General features: G+C 57.0%; 1 protein-coding gene across 2 annotated transcripts in view; it reads right to left on the bottom strand.

Moving 5' to 3' along the window:
* Nucleotides 1-20,476, bottom strand: part of ADAP1 (ArfGAP with dual PH domains 1) — a 62,636-nt gene that overhangs the window by 23,081 nt on the left and 19,079 nt on the right. For both annotated transcript variants that reach the window (XM_079944274.1, XM_079944275.1), the window contains exons 2-3: nucleotides 11,671-11,801; nucleotides 2,537-2,628 (exon numbers count right to left, since the gene is read on the bottom strand). In XM_079944274.1, coding sequence (XP_079800400.1) covers nucleotides 2,537-2,628; nucleotides 11,671-11,801 — 223 coding nt within the window. The remainder of the gene's footprint in view (nucleotides 1-2,536; nucleotides 2,629-11,670; nucleotides 11,802-20,476) is intronic.

The following is a 20,476-nucleotide window of genomic DNA, read 5'->3' as shown; positions in this document are numbered from 1 at the left end:
GCCTTGAGGGGGGTGGCTCCCAGCTGCCCCAGCCACACAGCAAGCAGGAGGTCCGGCTTCTAGCAGAGGCCAAACTGAGGGGGCCGGACTGACCGCCACCCACGACGCTGGGGTTGAAACTCAGGGCACGGGTGGCACCGGAAGGGAATCTGGGCCCCGGCCGCGCTCTGAGTCACACGGCCAGGCCCTCTGCTTCTCACATTGCCCCAGCTGGCGGGGTGGGCTCCGAGCTCCAGAGAGCAGGAGCTGGGGGACCACTGTGTCCAGAACCCACCCTGGGCCAGACCCCGGCCACCTGACTCACCACCTCATTGCACCCTCGCGATGCCCCGGGGGGGTGGGGGGGAGGGAAGGTGGCATCCTTCCAGCTTCACGGCTGAGGAAACTGAGGCCACTGGGTCTTAGACTGCCGGGAGGCTGTTGCAGCCCCTGTGCTAAGTGTGCATAGCTGAGGAGGTGTACTTTCCAGTGTACGCGGGCATTCACACCCCCTCCACCGCTGCACGGCTCTCCACAGTGTACACGGGCATTCACACCCCCTCCACCGCTGCACGGCTCTCCACAGTGTACACGGGCATTCACACCCCCTCCACCGCTGCACAGCTCTCCACAGTGTACACGGGCATTCACACCCCCTCCACCGCTGCACGGCTCTCCACAGCGTACACGGGCATTCACACCCCCTCCACCGCTGCACAGCTCTCCACAGCGTACGCGGGCATTCACACCTCCTCCACCGCTGCACGGCTCTCCACAGTGTACGCGGGCATTCACACCCCCTCCACCGCTGCACGGCTCTCCACAGTGTACACGGGCAGACCTGAGCACCTGAGTCTGGGGAATGGGGTGGGCTCGGGTCCTGTGAACCTTCACTCAGTGGAGGTTTCCGGAAGGTGGGGCCCACTGGGGCTCAGAGCACCCTCCCAGTGGGGATGCCTGGTCACCCGAGAGGCCCTGACCACATAGCCCTGCATGGGGGCTTTGCAGGGATGAGGCTGCAGAGGGGCTGGCCGAGCCCTGGGCAGGAGGCAGGCGTGTGGCCACACGCTCAGAGCGGTGGGGATGCAGGGTGTGCATGCAAATGGCCCAGACAACGGAGGAGCCTGTGGCTGGGTGATTAAAATCGGGTCAGAATCAGCGGCCATCTTGCTGATTCACACCGAGATGGAGCCCGGTGGGGCGGGGCACGAGTTCCCCGGGAGCCCAGAGCCCAGGGTGCACCAGGGCCTGGGGGGCCGGCCTGCCCGTGAAGGGGTGAAGCGGTGGGCGCGGCATGCTGAGGTGAGGCCAGCCTCGGTCTCCCTGCCTGTGAAGTGTCCGAACTGGACGCGCCTCCCAGTCTCCCCACTGCGGCCGCCAGCAGCCCCCCGGTGTCCCACCCCTCGTTCACACAGAACTAGAAACACACAGCCCTGCGTGCAGCCTGGGTCCAGGTGCTGCCGGGCGGGGTCCCCGGGGTGTGGGGTACACCAGTGAGTCAGGAGGCGACAGCGCTGAGCCAACAGGAGGGAGGTGCCGCCCGGGGGCCAGGGCTGGACGCAGGGCGCCCAGGGGCCTCGCGGCCTGGGAGGAGGTGGGGCTGCGTCCCTACCCTCCTTTCCCAGAAAAGGAAACTCCGGGAGGGGCTCTCATCACAGAGGGGCCCTTCACCTCCGAGCCGCAGCTGAGCAGCTGTGACACCGGCCAGCTGAGGAGGGGCCATCAGGGGCCTGAGTGACCCTTGAGGGCATTGGGAGGGCTGCCAGGGATGGATGGGTGGGTCTGATATGGGTGGAGAAGGTATGAGGGGTGCTTGGGGGGGCCAGCTAGTGAGACGGGGGAGGGTCCCCAGGAGCCCCCCAGGAAGGATCCGGAGACCCCTGGTGGGCAGGTTCCCTGCTGGTGCTGAACCTGACTCGGGCAGCTGACCCCACGCACCTCCCCTGACTTCCAGAACCTTCTGGAACCCCACAGTGTGCTGCCCTCTGCTGGGCGCCAGGAAGAGATTTGAGGATCCCACCCTCCCTTGAGCCCATGGGACCCAAGGAGGAAAGGCCTCTGCGACCCTTGGCTCTGAGGGGCCAGAGGAGGGGGGAGGGGTCCTCAGGAATGAGCGGTGGCCAAACGGAGCCAGCCTGGGGGCTGGGGTCCTGGGGGGGGCTGGGGTCCTGGGGGGTCAAGCAAGGGCCTCGGGTGGAAGGAACAGCCGGGGGATGTTGGGGCGGGAGGGGCGTGGGGAATGGCCATCCAGCCCGGAGGGGGAGCCACTCAGGGACCAGGGGGTTGGGAACCCAGGTGGGGTGCAGATGGGGACACTGAGGTCAGTGCGGGGGCTGGGGTCCCACGGGAGCGGGCCCCCTACCTCCCCAGGTCCACACCTGGCGCACCAAGAACCAAGACCAAGCGGAGGACAGCCTGGACGGGGCCCCCAGGACGCAAGGCCGGCGCCCACCTTCCCCCACCCCAGCCTCCCGCCCGCCAGCGGGTCGTCCCGAGCCATCTCCAGAGCCTGCGGGCTGTTTACCAGCGACCGTGACAGAAGCCCTTTGTTACTCACTGGCAGTCGGAGGCCGAGGGCCGGTAGTAGAAGGGGGGCACTTTGGACTCAAATGCGGCTCTGGCGACATGGTTTCCGCGGGAGGTCATGAACTGCAAGAGAGAGGGTGGGTCAGGGCCCCAGAGGCCAAGGCCAGCTGACCCCAGGGCCCTGGCAGCTCGGCGCCTGGAAGGGAGTGAGCAAGGGTTAGGGGACTGCCCTTCCCCGCAGCTGGCGGGGGCCAGGTGCCTCCAGAACGGGGCCCTCCTTGGACGAAGGCCCTTGCCCCTGGCCTCACACGAGGCCTGGCTTGTCTACTCTGCCTGAGCGGCACAGAAGAAGCCCACGTTCCTGTAGGGCAGCCACGCTGCAGAGACCAGGCATGCAGCTGCAAGCTGTGAACAAGCTGGGGGGGGGGTGAGGGGGAACCTCTGGAGCAGCCGCCATGCGGGGCGTCCCGGGCCCAGAAACAGCACATGCAAAGGCCCTGAGGTGGAGCGAGCTGGGCATACTGGAGGAGATGCCCTGCCCTGGCCTGGCCGGCGTGGGTGGGGGCCTGACCACAGGGGCCTCAAGAGCAGGGAGGGAGCGTGGCTGCCGGTGCCCTAACCCCTCCCTCTAAGTCATCGCATTTGAGGACCGTCAGGCCGTGGATGTGGACGATCAACGGGGGAAAAATCACAAACAATAAGATGCTTCAGCAAAAGGCTGGCACCAACTTAGAATCCTAAAAGCGATGGCTTTTCTATACAAAACACCCATCTGCTCAGAGGTCTAATAGGAGGAAAGGCCGCCGCTAAGAGCAGGTGGACAAAACACCTAAGAACTAGCTCTCATGAGGGTCACTCAGTCTCCATGAAGAAACTGTCCCGTGCTCCAGGGCAGCAAAAGCAACTCCAGAGACATACCAAGTTCGTGGTCAGGGAGACAGAAAGCGTGCTGTCTCCCTGTGTTGGTCTATTTTTAGCAATTCTCAAAAAAAGAAAACCAGGAATAGAATTTTCAAGAGCTATTAGCAAAGATTCTAAAGTTCATTTTGAAATTAACAAGCAAAAGCATCCTAGAAAATTCTGAAAATGAAGATGCTTCCTACCAGATATTCAAACCTGTTATAATGCTACTATGAGTCAAACAGTACTGACCAGAAAGCCTAAAAGGTCCAGAAACAGATCCAATGGGATCTAATGTCCAATATTAAACACGTTTAGTAGGACAAGTGGTGTACAACAGTGGTAACATCTCAGATCGACGGGGGAAGTGCCCATTACTTGATGACCAGTAAGAAACTGGAAGCTACTGGAGAAAAGGGGGTATGCCTTTCAGCAAAGTAAACTCCAACTGGATTAAAGACTGAATTTCCAAAGTTAGACAATACAAATAGTAGATGAAGGGAATTCCCTGGCGGTCCAGTGGTTAAGGCTCCACGCTTCCACTGCAGGGGGCACGAGTTCAACCCCTGGTTAGGGAACTAAGATCCCGCATGCCGTGCAGCATGGCCAAAGGTAGATGAAAATCACGGGATGATTTAAAAAATAATTTTGGGAAAATATGGAAGGAAATCTTCATGACTTTGGGTTAGGAGTGGTTTCTTAGAGGTGACACCAAAAGCACAAGTAACAAAAGAAAAAAAAATCAATGGAACTTCATCAAAATTAAAAACTTCTGTGTTTCTAAGGACACCATCAGGAAAGTGAAAAGGTTTATGAACCTTAAAAACACGAGGCTCATGAGAAACGGACACAAAATGCCACACAGCATAGGACTGCTTTTGTATGAAACACCCAGGACAGGCAAATCCAGAGACAGAAAAGCCAACTGGGGGTCTCGGGGGAGGGGAGTGGCCACGAAGGGGGACGGGTCTCCCCTGAGGTGAGGCGAATGTTCTGGAACTAGACGGAGGTGACGGTTGAACAAGATTGTGAATATGTATTTTTTTACTGCAGTGTAGTTGACATACAGGCTTGGTTTCAGTTGTACGGCATAGCGGTTCGACATGTATACACGTTACGAGACGACAAAGTTATTACAACATTGTTGGCTGTACCCCCTGTGCTGTACGTTACATCCTGTGACTTACTTATCATGACTGACGTTCATGCCTCTGAGTATCCTGCACCTACTTCTTCTGTTCCCCCGCCCCCTTCCCTCTGGCAACAGCTGTTTGTTCTCTGTACCTATGAGTCTGTTTCTGTTTTTTAATATTTGTTAATTTTGTTTTCCAGATGCCACGTGTAAGGGAGATCATACAGTACTTCTCTGTGTCTGACAGATTTCACTTAGCATAGTACTACCCTCTAGGTCCATCCGTGTTGTCGCAGATTGTAAAATATCGCTCTTTTTTATGGGTGAGTGATATTCCATGTATATATACACCACATCTTCCTTATCCATTCATCTGTAGGTTGCTTCCATATCTCGGTTATTGTAAATCACGCTGCAGTGAACACGGAGGTGCGTGTATCTTTTTGATTAAAAATGTTCTAGTAAGCACCCAGGAGTGGGATTGCAGGATCATATGGGAGTTCTATTTTTAATTTTTGGAGGAACCTCCATACTGTTCTCTGTAGTGGCTGCACCAACTTACATTCCCACCACCAGTGTAGGAGGGTTCCCTTTTCTTTACATACTCTCCAGCATTTATTACTATTATTATTATTTTTTAATGAATTTACTTATTTATCTATCTTTGGCTGCGTTGGGTCTTCACTGCTGCGCGTGGGCTCCCTCCAGTTGCGGCGAGCAGGGGCTACCCTTTGTTGCGGTGCGCGGGCTTCTCACTATGGTGGCCTCTCCTGCCACGGAGCACAGGCTCTAGAGTACAAGCTCGGTAGTTGTGGCTTGCAGGCTCTAGAGTGCAGGCTCGGTAGTTGTGGCGCACGGGCTTAGCTGCTCCGCGGCATGTGGGATCTTCCCAGACCAGGGCTTGAACCCATGTCCCCCGCGTTGGCAGGCGGATTCTTAACCACTGCGCCACCAGGGAAGTCCAGCATTTATTACTTGTAGACTTTTTAATGATGGCCATTCTGACTGGTGTGAGGTGGTACCTCATTGCGGTTTTCATTTGCATCTCTCTAATATTAGCGACAGTGAGAGCCTTTGCATGTGCCTACCTATTGGCCATATGTATGTCTTCTTTGGAAAAATGTCTGTTCAGGTCCTCTGCCCATTTTTAATTGGACAGTTTCTTTTTTTGGTACTGAGTTGTATGAGTTCTTTGTATATTTTGTGCAATAACCCTTATTGCATAAATTGTTTGCAAATATCTTCTCCCGTTCGGTAGGTGGCTTTTGCATTTTGTTGACAGTTTCCTTCGCTGTGCAAAAGCTTTTTAGTTTGCTGTAGCCCCATTTGTTTATTCTTGCTCTTGCTTCCCTTGCCTGAGAGACAGATCCAAAACGATATTGCTAAGACGGATGTCAAAGAGCATATGCTGCCTGTGCTCTCTTTAGAAGGTTTATGGTTTCAGGTCCTATATTTACGTCTTTAATCGATGGTTTCAGGTCTTACACTTAGGCCTTTATCCGTTCTGAGTTTATTTTTCATATACGGTGTAACAAAGTGGTCCAAGTTTCATTCTTTTGCATGTGGCTGTCCAGTTTTCCCAACACCATTTATAGAAGAGACTCTCCCCCATTGTATGTTCCTGTCTCTGGATTATTCGCTTCATTTTTTAAACATTTATTTTATTGAGGACTTCCTTCGTGGCACAGTGGTTATGAATCCACCTGCCAACGCAGGAGACACGGGTTCAAGCCCTGGTCCAGGAAGATCCCACATGCCACGGAGCAACTGAGCCCGCGAGCCACAACTACTGAGCCTGCAAGCAACAACTACTGAGGCCCACGCGCCTGGAGCCCATGCTCCACAACAAGAGAAGCCATCACAATGAGAAGCCCACACACCACAAGGAAGAGTAGCCCCCGCTGGCCACAACTAGAGAAAGCCCGCGCGCATCAACGAAGACCCAATGCTGCCAAAAATAAAATTTATTAAAAAAATTCTTTTATTGAAGTATAGTTGACTTACAAAGTTGTGTTAATTTCTGCTTAGAGCAAAGTGATTCAATTACACATACTGTATATTCTTTTCATATTCTTTTCCATTAGGTTTATCACAGGATATTGAATATAGTTCTGTGTGCTATACAGTAGGACTTTGTTGTTTATCCATTTATACATAATAGTTTACATCTGCTCATCCCAAACTCCCAGGACTTCCCTCCCCCAGCTCCCCTCCCCTCCAGCAACCTCGAGTCTGTTCTCTATGTCTGTGAGTCTGTTTCTGTTTCATAGATAGGTTCATTTGTGTCGTATTTCAGATTCCACATATAAGTGACATCATATGGTATTTGTCTTTCTCCTTATGACTTACTTCGCTTGGTAGGATAATCTCTAGGTCCATCCATGTAGCTGTAAATGGCATTATTTCATTCTTTTTTATGGCTGAGTAGTATTCCATTATATACATGTACCACTTTGATTGTTCACTTTAAAATGAATTTTATGTTACATGAATTTCACCTCAGTAATTGAAAAAATTACATAGCTCCTTAAGAATATAAACTGCACTTTTTGCATTTTAAAAATATTATTTTAGGGCTTCCCTGGTGGCGCAGTGGTTGAGAGTCTGCCTGCCGATGCAGGGGACACGGGTTCGTGCCCCGGTCCGGGAAGATCCCACATGCCGCGGAGCGGCTGGGCCCATGAGTCATGGCCGCTGAGCCTGCGCGTCCGGAGCCTGTGCTCCGCAACGGGAGAGGCCGCAGCAGTGAGAGAGGCCCACGTACCACAAAAAAAAAAAAAAAAAAAAATTTAAAGTAAAGTTAAAATACAACCAACAGGATGAGAAGAACTACTTGCAAATACTAAATCTGATGAGGGATTTGTGTCCAGAATACACAAAGAACTCAATAATAAAATCACCTAACTCAATAGTAAACAGACAACCCATTTTTAAAACGGGCAGAGGATTTGAATGGACATTTCTCCAAAGAAGATACACAAAAAGGGACTTCCCTGGTGGTGCAGTGGTTAAGAGTCTGCCTGCCAATGCAGGGGACACGGGTTCTATCCCTGGTCTGGGAAGATCCCACATGCCGTGGAGCAACTAGGCCCGTGAGCCACAGCTACTGAGCCTGCGCTCTAGAACCCGTGAGCCACAACTACAGAGCCCACGTGCCACAACTACTGAAGCCCGCGCGCCTAGAGCCCGTGCTCCACAACAAGAGAAACCACCACGATGAGAAGCCTGCACACCACAATGAAGAGTAGCCCCCGTTCGCCGCAGCTAGAGGGAGCCCGCGTGCAGCAACGAAGACCCAACACAGCCCAAAATAAATAAATAAATAAATAAATTTATTAAAAAAAAAAAAAAAAGAAGACACACAAATGGCCAAGAAGCACATGAAACGATGCTCAACGTTACTCATCGTTAGGGAAATGGGAACCAAAACCACAAGAGCCCGCCATGCACCCAGCAGGACGGCTGAAGTCAGACAGATGGCAATGGATGCTGGAGAAGACGCAGAGAAACTGGAATCCACATGATCGTTGGTGGGGATGGGCAGCCGTGCTGGGAAAAGCCTGGCAGATCCCCAAACATTAAACACAGAGCCACCGTAAGGCCCGGCAGTGCCACTCCCTTCTGAGAGGACTGAAAGCACAGAAATATTCTGAGCAGCATTGTTCGGAAGAGCTGGAAAAACGAGACAACCCAGGTCCATCAGCTGGGGAGCGGATCAACAAGATGTGGTCCATCCATGCGATGGAAATGACCTCGGCCATAAAAAGCAACGAAGTGCTGCCACCTCGGTGACGTAGATGAATCTTGAACACATGGCGCTCAGTGAAAGAGGACACAGGAGCCGCACGTGGTGTGAGTCCACCGACTCGAAGTGTCCGGGTCAGGCAAATCCACCAGGACAGAAAGCAGAGGCCCTGCTCTCAGGAGGAGCTGGGGTGGGGACAGTGCTGGGAGTGGCGGCTAGCGGGCACAGGCTTATCTGGGGATGTGAAAATGTTCTGAAGTTAGATCGTGGCAACGGCTGCACAGCCCTGAGAATTCATGAGAACTACTGAACTGTACACTCTAAAAGGGTGAGGTGTACGGTGTGTGAATGACAGAAATCGGGCTGTTGTGAGTAAAAATAATCTGAGGGTAGGGCAGGCCTATCTAAGTGTGCTGTAAACCCTAAAACCACAAAAGGCAAGGTTGATAAATGTGATTACTTCAAAGTAAAAACGTTTCCACTGCAAAAACCACCATGAGCAGAGTCAAAAGACACCCTTGAGAAAAACGCCTTCACCTACCGTCTCTGAGGGCTGCAGCCCTCCTACGCAAAAACCCCCGAGAAAACGGAAGCAGCTCACAGCAGCGGCCCGGGGCCCGGAAATTCACAGAAGGCTCTGAAATGTCTCCTAAGACGCTGCACCTCACTCAAGACGAGAAAAGACCCCGCTGGGAACAAGGGTTCACCTCTCTGTCGGCAAAGACGGGCCCTGGGAGACAGGGGTCGGCAGGAACGCGGGCAAACGCTCTCACATGTGCGGGTGCAGGCGTGGCTAAGAGGGGGAGACTGGCGAAGTCCTTAAAACTAGTCACAGAGCCTCTGAACTCCCCTTCGAGGAATGCGAGCCCCGTCGCTGCCCCCCGCAGGAGGTGACGCTTCCGCTGGCCCGGGGGGCACGGTGGGAAGACCCCCTGCGCCCCTGTGTGCACGGAGGAGCCTGCTGGGCAACTGGGACTCTCCAGGCAGGGGTGCGCTGGGCAGCCACGGCCTGCGACACACGGCCGTCCCAGGGGCACCCGCATTCCCCGGAGGCTGTGCACGCGGACATGGGGAAACGCGCCAGGGTCCGCCACCTGTGACCGTGGTCTGTCCACACAGTGGGTGTCACTGGGCCTTTACAAAGTGGGGAAGCGCTCGCGTGGTGGCTTAGGCCTGGGGGAGGGGTGGGAGCTGAGGGCTCGGGGTTCTTTCTGAAGTGATGAAAATGTTCTAAAGTTGACTGTGGTGGCGATTGCTCAACTCAGTGGCTGCGCCATAAGCCGCTGAACTGGGCTTCAGAGAGCGAGCTGCGCGCCTTGTGAATTACATTTCAGTAAGCTTCTCTAAAGGACACGCTATAGAGAAATACAAAGTCTGGGGGGAAATCATGCAAAGAAACAAAAGGAAAAGGCACGGACGAGGGTCCCGCGCGCCTGGCCCACAGCCAGGGCCGAGCTCCCCGCATCACGGCCGCCCTCCCGGGAGCGGGCTGGCTCACGCAGGCTCAGGACCCCCAGCCAACCACCAGCCCAGGGACTCACGGGCAGAGTGAGGGGAGGACCGGGGCCCGGAGGCCCGGCAGGCCCCCGTCCACACCGCCCCGCCCCACCTTGGGGCGGGGGTCCAGCACCCTGCAGGCCAAGCCCTTCCAGCCCCTCGAGGTCACCTCTGTTTTAATGGCGGAGAAGAGGGGCAGACGACAGAAAGGGGATGAAGGCCCCTCTCAGCTCCCAGCGCCCCCGTCCCACGCCTGCACCACTGGCACCGACCCCGGCCTCTCTTCGGACCTTCTCACGAGCCTTCGCAGGTGGAAAGCAGAGCTTTCCTGGTGGCACCCGTGTCCAGGACCCTCTCCCTCTCTCCTCACGAGGCATCACCCCCTGCGGGGCGTCAAGGCAGCCTCCGCCTCCGCTGTCTGACCACTGGGGTAAGGGTACCTCCAGCCACATGTGTGAATGTTCCACGTGCACAGGGCGGCTTCGTTACCTGCAGACTGACTTGGCAGGAAGGCCTGGGTAGGCCCGGGAGGCTGCTGTCACCAAGGCTGCATGGACAGCAGCAAACTGCTACTCCCGGAAGCAGGGGGAGCACACAGGGAGCACCGAGCCTGGATCCCCAGCCCTGAGGCAGCCACCAGCCAGGGAACTCCTCCTCTCGCTGGGTGGGCATGGTCACCACGCCCCCGCACCCCTGACCCTGGACTCAAATTTGAGGAGTTAGGGGGCCTGCCCCTCGGCTCCCACACATCTCCCCGCAGCCTCCGTCAGGGGTCAGGCCCCACCTGGGTAGCCTCCACAGCCACAGTCCTCTGTCTGGAACTCACTACCCCAGGCTGTGCCCTGCTCTCACCTTCAGTCAGGCTGGGGGGCCCTGCCTGCCACCCCGGCCCAAGTCACCACCCCCTGCCCACCAGCAACCTGCGTGTCCCCCTCTCTAAGGCCTTCTCCAGGGGCCAGCCACTCGCCAGGCCCCCCATAGCAACTGTGCAATAAACACGGGTCAGGTGGGTGGATGGGTGGGTGGGTGGGTGGGTGGATGGGTGAGTGGATGGGTGGGTGGGAGGGTGGGTGGGTGGGTGGATGTGTGGGTGGATGGATGAGTGGGTGGATGGATGGATGGGTGGGTGGGTGGGTGGGCGGGTGGATGGATGGGTGGGCGGGTGGGTGGATGGATGGGTGGGTGGGTGGATGGATGGGTGGGTGGGTGGGTGGGTGGGTGGGTGGTTGGATGGGTGGGTGGGTGGATGGATGGGTGGGTGGGTGGGTGGGTGGTTGGATGGGTGGGTGGGTGGATGGATGGATGGGTGGGTGGGTGGATGGGTGGATGCGTGGGTGGGTGGATGGATGGATGGGTGGGTGGGTGGATGGGTGGCTCAGTGAAGGGCTTGACTTTCGTTACCTTCTGCGACTCTCCATAAGGTTAATGGCAATAAAACCCGAACAACAAGAGGGCCTGTCCCATTGCATAGCTGCTCCATATGCTGTGTTCCCTGAGCACCAGAATGCCCCAGGTGTGGGGAAATGGGCCCAAAGCCGCAGGCTCTGCCCACAGAGAGGAATCAACAGTCCCCCGCACTCACTCGCTCATTCATTCACTCTGCAGCTGCCGCAAGAGGGAGGCAGGGAGAGGCAGTCCTGGGACCGGGTGCACAGGGCGGGGGCAGCGACACAGGAGGGCCGAGGTCCAGCTGCTGGCCCCTTGGCCTCCCGACACTTGTGGATGGTCTCCCCACAGCCTGGAATCCCTGACAGCCCAGGCCCCCTTGGGGCACCAGAGATGGAGCGACCTCTGAGGTGTCATGACCCAGAGGGTGGCGCCGAGGTCACCCAGGGCAACGGGACAGGCCTGTGTCCTCCCCTCCCCACCTGGCACCCCTGCCTGGCCTTACCTCCACTTGGGCATCGTCCCAGGTGTCCAGGCGGACGGACTTCACCTTGCTGACCTGAGGGATGTTCCGGTGAATTCCAGAGCAGCTCAGACAGATGAACACCCCTAGGGTGTATGAGGCCCAGTCAGGATCTGGAAGACAAGGCCAGATGTTCAGGGGGCGCTGACCCCGAGGGTCCCCCAGAGGGGACAGAACACTGGACCAGGGCCCACAGGGCTGGAAGGCCCCCTCCCTTTCTGGCCCTGGTCTCGTCTGTGCAATGGGAGGCCGGCCAGGAGACCAGGTTCACAGGCTCTGGGGGCCCAGAGTGGGGGTCCCTGCGCCCCGCACAGAGGAGCAGCCCCACCTCATCATCCTAGCTGCTCCCGGGGACCGAGGGAACCCTGAGTGGACCACAGTAGCGTGGGAGACACTGGGGCGACGTGCTGATGAGAACCCATGATCAGTGCCCGTCCGGCAGGCATGACCAGGACACGCCAACATGTGTCACGTCCTGCAGTCGAGGCAACGGAAAAAGCAGAATAAGGCTAGGGCGGGGCTGTGGAGGCCCAATTGTGTCCACACTTCGAGAGGTTTGAAATTTTTCAGCTGGACAGCGGCACCGTAGACAGTGAGGGACGTGATGCTTGTTCAGTTGGGCGGAGGGTAAGTGGGTGCTGGCACCCGAGCCCCCAGTTCCTCCCCATCTGTGCATCCACGTGGTAACCGCGTGGGGGGCTGGGCCGCGGAAAGGAGTCCTACAGAGGAGGCTTTCTCTGGAGAGGACAGGTTGTCCAGTAAAGGCTTCCCGTCTCTCAGGGAAGCTTCTGTATCAGACTGGTCTAAATCAAGATGCCCAGTGGCTCCCAGTAGAGGGCCACCAGCTTGAGCAGGCTTCCCTGGGAGCCCCTGGGGGGCTGGTCTGCACCCAGCCCCTAAACTAGCAAACACCCCCCACGCCCGCGTGAGAGCACAGCACTGAGCCCACCCTGCGGTCACTGCCACCCGAGGGGCCCGGGAGCCCACAGACCCGGGGGTCGCTGGGATCAGCACGTGGATGCCCCAGCCCTAGGTCAGGAGGACACTTTCTTCTGTGATAAGACAAGGCTGGGGGACTTCCCTGGTGGTCCAGTGGTAAAGAATCTGCCTTACAATGCAGGGGACGTGGGGTCGATCCCTGGTCAGGGAACTAAGATCGCACGTGCCGCAACCACAGAGCCCACGCGCCCTGGAGCCTGTGCGCCACAACTAGAGAAGAGAAAACCCACATGCCGCACCTAGAGAGGAGCCGGCGCACCACAACGAAGAGCCCGTGCGCCGCAACGAAGGCCGGACTCAGCCAAAAATAAATAAAAGAAAGACAAGGCTGGGAGGTGGCTGTGCCCACAGGGGGCCGGCCCAGGCCCCCACCCTACTGAGGACACAGCCCTGCACCTCCCTTTAGGGACCCCCAAGAACCCACCCTGGTGCCAGAGGGTCAGAGCCCTCCTCAGAGACCAAACAGCAGCCACAGGCCCACACAGCGTGCGTGCGTGGGGGGGGGGAGGGGATCCGTAGGGGTGGCAAGCACCTCTGGTTCCTGGGTCAAGACCCCTCCAGCCCGGGGCCCTGGGCCCCAGACACACCTCCCTGCCTGTAGGGAATGAAGGGTCAGCTCGCAGACACAGGGGCCCAGGCGGCTGGCGGGATGGGCAGGCGAGCTCGGGGGAAGGAAAAGCCCCGTTCTGGCACTCACGGCCCAGCTCACAGCCATCCAGTCCCAAGGCCGCACGGGGTGTGACCGCTCTAGGGTCTCGTGGAAGAAACCGGAAGCCAGGGAGGTAGGTCTCCGGCCCGTGACACACCGTCTAGGTGGCACGTGGAACAGAGGAGCTTCGGGAGTCAAAAGGCCGTGTCATCCCGAGGCCCCTGCCCCAGCCTCTCGGCAGACGCTCCGCGGGGCGCCGCGGGCACCGGGCGAGCCCGGCCTCCCGTGAGGGATGCTGGCCGCTCTCAGGGTCGGGGGCTGGGCCGCAGCTGGGCGGCGGGGGAGGGGCTGCCCTGCCCGGGGACACAGAGGCAGGCGCTCCGAGGCCTCCGGGGGCCCCTGCCCTGCCTCCCCCCTGCATGGGGCTGGCTGACAGCGGTGGCTCCCAACCGGGGCCAGCACGGGTCGGGGCAGCCCAGAGACCCGGGGGCCTCGGGCCTCACCCCAGCTCAGAAGGGCTGTGAGCGGAGGGGCCCCTCCATCCTCCTGACTCCCAGCCTCGCGCCCTGCTGCCCTGCGTCCCCCCGGCCAAGCCTCTGCCCGCTGGGCACACAGACGCTCGTCACGTCAGCTCTCTGGGTGGAGCCTTGGGGACCTCTCCTCTGCCCCGGCACCCCCGCCCCAGCTCATACGTCCCCCCCGGGCCTCCCTGACCACGGCCGGGCCCCATGCACCCCTCGCGACACCTCTCTCTCCCCGGCATCGGCCCGTCCTGGCACTTAGGTCCCTGTTCACCACGGGCTGTCTCAGCCCCCGGAACGTACATGGGTGGGGGGCCTGCAAGCTCCCTCCCACTGCCCCAGGGTGACCGCTGGGGGATGCCAGGGAGAGGCCACCACCCCACTGCCCTGAATGTGACCCGGGGAGGTAGTCTGGTGGCAAGGGCTTGGCAGCGGCCACAAGTCGGGCCCCCGATGTACTGGGGTGCACGGGTGTGTGAGGACCCTGGTGGGTGGGCACAGGGGGCTTGGGTAGGGAGGAGGCCGCATGCCCCAGCTCTGAGCCTCTGGGGAGGGGGCGGAAGGAAACACTGGGGGCCAGGGAGCCCCAGAAGACCTCCAGCCCAAGGGCTCCTGGACAGAAGACCCCCACTCGTGACCAGTTTCCACTAGCTCGTGGGGCGGCGGAAAACGTGCATCTGCAGGAACCGACGTGCCACATCAGCCCTGTATCTTCAGGACGTGCTTCCCCACGGGTGTCACTTTCAAGAAACCACTTGGCTGCTGCAAAGAGGACCCAGGAGAGCACCCACCCGGGGTCCCCCTGCCAGGCCCCAGCCCAGCCACGTTCCCCCACCCGCCGCCGGGTCCAGCAGCGGTGCCCCCTCTGCGGAAGTGAGGAAATCCGGACGGAAAGCTAGCAGGTCCGAGAGCAAGTGAACGGAGAAGACAGGCACCCGGGGCCCGAGCGGGGTGGCCGCTGCATGTCCCGTGGTGCAGGAACCCATTTGCAATGGGGATGGGGACAGGACCGCTAGAAAACTGAACCGGGGCAGGGGGAGGGGCTGTGGCACCCTTGCCCAAGCTCCTGGCACCTGGCCGCTCACCGGGACCCTGGAGGACTCCCGACTGAGCCCCGCGGCCCTGTTATACCCGCCTGCCAAACGCCGGGTGCCCCCCCTCCGCCATTCCGGGCTGTGCGTCCCGAGGCCACTGACAGCACAGTTCTGGGCACAGAGGTTCCCTGCCCAGCGGCCACCACAGCCCGGCTGGGCCAGCCGCACCGCTTGTCCTGGGGGTTCCAGGGGCTGCTCCAGCTCGGCCCACCCTGGCCCGGCCCCCAGCACCTGCCGGCTCGCCAGCGTCTGCCCCTCCGTGGGGTCACGGCGCCGACACTTCCCGGCCTCGCCTGCAGCTCAGCGTGGCCACGGGACCCGAGTCTGGCCAGTGAAGCGTGAGCAGGGGGACCCACGTGCCCCCAGGCCCGGCCGACAGCCACACACCCCGCACGCCGTGCTCCGGGCCCATCCTGGGCTGACGGGGGACTCGGGGGCCGGGGCAGGGGGAAGAGCTGGACCCCTGAGTCACTGCCCGGAGGACAGAGGCCCGGAGAGAGGGGGACGGACACCGCCAAGGGGACTGCTGTGAGGACAAGTCAGGTCCCAGAGACGTGGGGCTGTCTGTTTAGCAGGGAGTCTATCTGCCCGTCCTCTATGGCATCCTGAGGCCCTAAGTCCCAGCGCCCGGGATCCGCATCAACAGACGTGTGCCAGCGGGGTGAGGGCGCGCTGGGCAGGCACCGCGGCTTCCGGGGAAGAACGCGCTGCAGGGAGCGGCAGTGTCCCAGGGGTTGCGGAGAAAGACTGAAGTGAGGTCCCGGAGGGCGGTCCCACCCTCACCCACCGTGCTCCGTCCTCCCAGGGCCCAGGGCAGGTGGCACCGCTCCGGGCTTCACCTTCCTCCTCTGTGTGCTGGGACGATGGCAGCCACTTGCTAGGGTGATGGGTGAAACGAGCCCCCGGGAGGGCCCTGGTGCAGGGGAGACCCCCTGTGCACAGCTCGGTGATGCTGCTGGGTTCTGCTCTTGAGCGTGGACCTTGGCTCCGGGCCCCCTCACAGCCTTTGTCTACTGAAGTGAAAATTCTGAGATTGGCTGAACAAGGGCCACCAGAAGATCCAGCCCTGCCGCGGGGCCAGGACCGGTGCCCACGCGCCCCCATCCTCTCACACAGGCTCCAGCAGGAGACTGTCTGTCCCCTATCCCGGAAGCCCTGTTTACAGGACACTTTAGCAGGGACTGGATTGGCAAACGGCGGCCCTCGGGCCTGGTCTCGTAAAGTTTTACAAACCATGGGCGCTCAGCCACGCCCATCATTTACATGCTGCTCATGGTTGCTTCTGTGGCGCAGGGACAGAGCTGAGTGGTTGTCACAGAGAACGTGTGGTCCACAAAGCCTAAAACAGTCCCTATCTGGCCCTTTAAATCTGCCAAGCTCTGCTCTAGAGAGAAAAATAGGTGTGACGCAGAGAGCAGCCTAAGGAAGCAGGTGATTAGAACTGATGCCTCGAGGCCACTGCCCACACCGTCCATCTCTGATCACAGATACCGAAGTTCAAGGAGAAGCGACACACTTGCCCAGTGTCATGCGACCGGCACCGGGACCCCCTGATCCCCGCCCGCCCGCCCACTGTGTGTGTGAGGGTGTGCACAGGTGTGTGCCCACAGATACAACCTGGGCGGCCTCCTTCCACAGAGGGCTCTTCACAGAAGTTTAAAATCAAGGAACGGAGACCCTAGCCTCTCATATAACAGGAAGAAGACAAGACACGGCGAAAGCAAGTGTTGGGGGCAGGGGCAACAGAAAGCCGTCACTTAAAGAGCAGGAAGTTGGTGCCTTTTTAAAAAGCTATGGTGGGGGGCTTCCCTGGTGGCGCAGTGGTTGAGAGTCCGCCTGCCGATGCAGGGGACGCGGGTTCGTGCCCCGGTCCGGGAAGATCCCACATGCCGCGGAGCGGCTGGGCCCGTGAGCCGTGGCCGCTGAGCCTGCGCGTCCGGAGCCTGTGCTCCACAACGGGAGAGGCCCCAACAGTGAGAGGACCGCGTACCGCAAAAAAAAAAAAAAAGAATAAAAAGCTATGGTGATAAGACACTGTCACACATTCACTAGAAAGGGTAAAATTTACGAGGCTGGTACCACCCGGTACGGGTGAGAGCGCAGAGCAGGGTTCTCAGACACTGCCGGCAGGAGCATAAATTGGTTCAACCCACCTTGGAAAACGGTTCGCAGTTGCTTACATAATTAAACATGTATCTCTCCTATCACCCCGCAATTCTACTCCTCAGTATTTACCCAAGAGAAATGAAAATATGTCCATAAAAATTCGCACATCCGACCATATGTAAAAAGTACAAAGACTGCAACCGACAGGGGTTCATACCAAGAATGCAAGGCTGGCATAAAATCTGAAAATCAGTCGGTGTGATTCACCGTATTTGCAGATTAAGAAAGAAAAGCCATACGATCGTCTCCACAGATGCAGAAAAAGCACTTGACGAAATGTAACACCCTGATAAAACTCCTCAGAAAACGAGGAATAGAGGGGAACTTCCCTAACTAGAGAAAGGGCATCTGTGAAATACAGCTGACATCATACTCGATGGAGAAAGGCTGAGTGCTTCCCCGCTAAGACGGGGAACCAGACAGGAATATCTGCTCTACTCACGTCTATCCAACATTACCCCGGAGGGAACGGTGGATGTCTAGGGTTGGGGGGATGTGAAGAATGGGGAGAGAGAGCATTTCTTTTTGGAATAATGAAAATGCTTTTAAATCGACTGTGGTGACAGTAGCCCAACCCTGTGAGTACACTAAAAACCACTGAATTGCTCACTTCAAATGGGTGAATTGTATGGTATATAAATTACATCTCAATAAAGCTATTAAAAAATTTAAAACAACATAAACACTACACTCACTACACTAGAGGTTCTGGTCAGTGCAGTGAGGCAATAAAAATAAATAAAAAGCATCCAGGTTGGAAAGGAAGAAGTAAAATGGGTCTATGCAGAGACAACATGTTTATCCATATAGAAGATCTGCTGGAGTCTACACAAACACTACCAGAACTAACCCACGGGGTTGCAGGATACAAGATAAATATACAAAAGTCAGTCGTATTTCTATAAACCAGCAACAAGCAGTCAGAAACTGGACATTTAAAAATACAATTACATTCTGGAGACGGTTGCATAGCAATGTGAATGTTCTGAACACCACTGAACTATACCCTTAAAAGAGTAAAATGGCAAATTTTATGTTACATGTATTTTACCACAATTTAAAAATTTTGAATACCATTTATAATAGCATAAAAAATATTAAATACTTAGGAGTAAATATGACCAGATATGCAAAACAGTACGCTGAAAACTACAAAATATTGCTGAAAAAATTAAAGACCCAAATATGTGGTGAGAGATGCTATTTTCATGGGTTGGAACACTCTGTATTGTTACGATGTAAACTCTCTCAAATTAATCCACAGATTCAATGCAATCCCAATCAGAATTCCAGCAGGATTCTTAGAGCAGAAATTAACAAGCTGATTCTAAAATCCGTAGGTAAATGCAGCGGACCTAGAAGAGCCAAAACAACTTCGAAAAAGAACAAAGATGAAGGTTTAGAATTTATTTTAGAATTTATTGCAAAGCCACAGTTATCAAGATGGTGTTGGTATCAGCAAAAAAAAACAAACAGATCAACGGAACAGAATAGAGGGTCCAGAAATAGGCCACACATGTGTGGACAACCAATTACTGACAAAGGTGTCCGGGCAGTTCAGTGGAGAAAGAATAATCTTTCAACAAATGGAGCCGAAACAGGTATCATCTGCAAATATTAGACTTCAATCCAAACCTCCCGCCATACACAAAAAGTAATTCAAAATGCATCAGAGCACCAAATGTAAAACCTGAAACCACAAAGCTTCCAAAGGAAAACAGGAGAAAAATATTTGTGACCTTGGGTTAGGCAAAGACTTTTTAGCTATAACACTAAAAGCAGAACCCATTTTTTAAAGAAAGAGACATTGCTTTATCAGAATTTTTTAAAAATCTGCTCTTTGAAAGGCACTAGTCAAGGGAATGAAAAGGCAAGTCACACTGGGAGAAATTTTGCAAATCATACATCTGATAAAAGGTTTGTGTCCAAAGCATATAAAGAACTATTCAGGGCTTCCCTGGTGGCGCAGTGGTTGAGAGTCCGCCCGCCGATGCAGGGGACACGGGTTCGTGCCCCGGTCCGGGAAGATCCCACACGTCGCGGAGCGGCTGGGCCCGTGAGCCGTGGCCGCTGAGCCTGCGCGTCCGGAGCCCGTGCTCCACAACGGGAGAGGCCACAACAGTGAGAGGCCCGCGAACCGCAAAAAAAAAAAAAAAAAAAAAAAAGAACTATTCAAACTCAGTAATAAAACAACCCAATTACACAAACAGGCAAAAGATTTTAACAAACACGTGATGGAAGACGGCAAATAAGCACAAGGAGGATGCTCCCCATCTTACGTCATCAGGGAAGCAGGGCTGACTGCGCAGGACCCGCGGGGGCTTGTGGGGTGATGGCGGATACTTCTCCCATATTCCAAAGGGGTGCGTTTTATCCTCTGTAAGTCACACCTCAATAAAAGTGAATTTAAGAAAGATGTGTCTACAACCCCGGACCTGTCCCAACAGACAGGAGAAGCAGCATAAGTCAGGGCTTCCGCCCCCTGCGTCCTGCCCTGAAGGGGGCAGGCACCTGCTTCCTCTCGAGGGGTGCGTCCCCCAGAGTGACGTCCAGCTGGCACCCGGGGGCCACATGGGCCGATTCAGAGGCCTGGTCTGTCCTGGGCGTCCTGCAGATCCTCACACCTGCAACGGTGTCCTCGGGACTCAGCGCCTGCCGCCCGGCCTCCTGCTGGTCCCTTCAGCCGCTGTAACAGCTCTACGGCCTCATCACACTCACGGCGCAATGACCGACCATGTTACCTTGCCGCTCCTCTCCACTCCCTCTGAGGCTGTGTCCTGCTGTTAGTCCAGTTCTACACAATAAGGCAAAAAAAGCCCAGAGAGGGTCGGATGGTGTCTGAGGTCACACAGCGGCAAAGCTGGGATCAGAGGGCAGGCACATGTCTCCCACCCTCCACCCCAGAACCACCTTCCTGGTTCAAAGAAGGTGGGCGCGAGGATGTGTATGGGTGGCCGGCGCCCATGGGAGCCCCAGCCCAGCATCCAGGCTGGTGAGGAAGCCTGTCCATCATCTCGGGAGGTGACTACCCCGCTGCCCCCTCCTGGGGCTCCCCCAGGGGCTGGCGGGGAAAGGCGAGAAGATGGTTTGAAACAGGTTTGAAGCAGGAGGCGTCCTGACCCCAAGCCCAGCCTGCGCACCGCAGTTCGGGAAGCCCAGAGTCCGGGCCTGGGGGAGTCCCCCCAACCCTGCCGTCACGCGCGGCTCCATGGCAAGGCCAGCGGGAGAGGAGAGGCCTGCCTCTGCTCGGGGGAGGCACCGGCTGCTCCCCGCCTGCCCAGCGCACAGTGGGCCTGCAGTGCCCCCGACGCACGGGTCACCCTTGTCTGTCCTCTGCCCCTGCAAATTGCTGCAAAAAT

This window comes from Stenella coeruleoalba (assembly GCF_951394435.1).
Source record: "Stenella coeruleoalba genome assembly, chromosome: 15".
In the NCBI taxonomy this organism is placed as follows: domain Eukaryota; kingdom Metazoa; phylum Chordata; class Mammalia; order Artiodactyla; family Delphinidae; genus Stenella; species Stenella coeruleoalba.
This window is presented reverse-complemented; position numbering and strand designations above follow the sequence as displayed.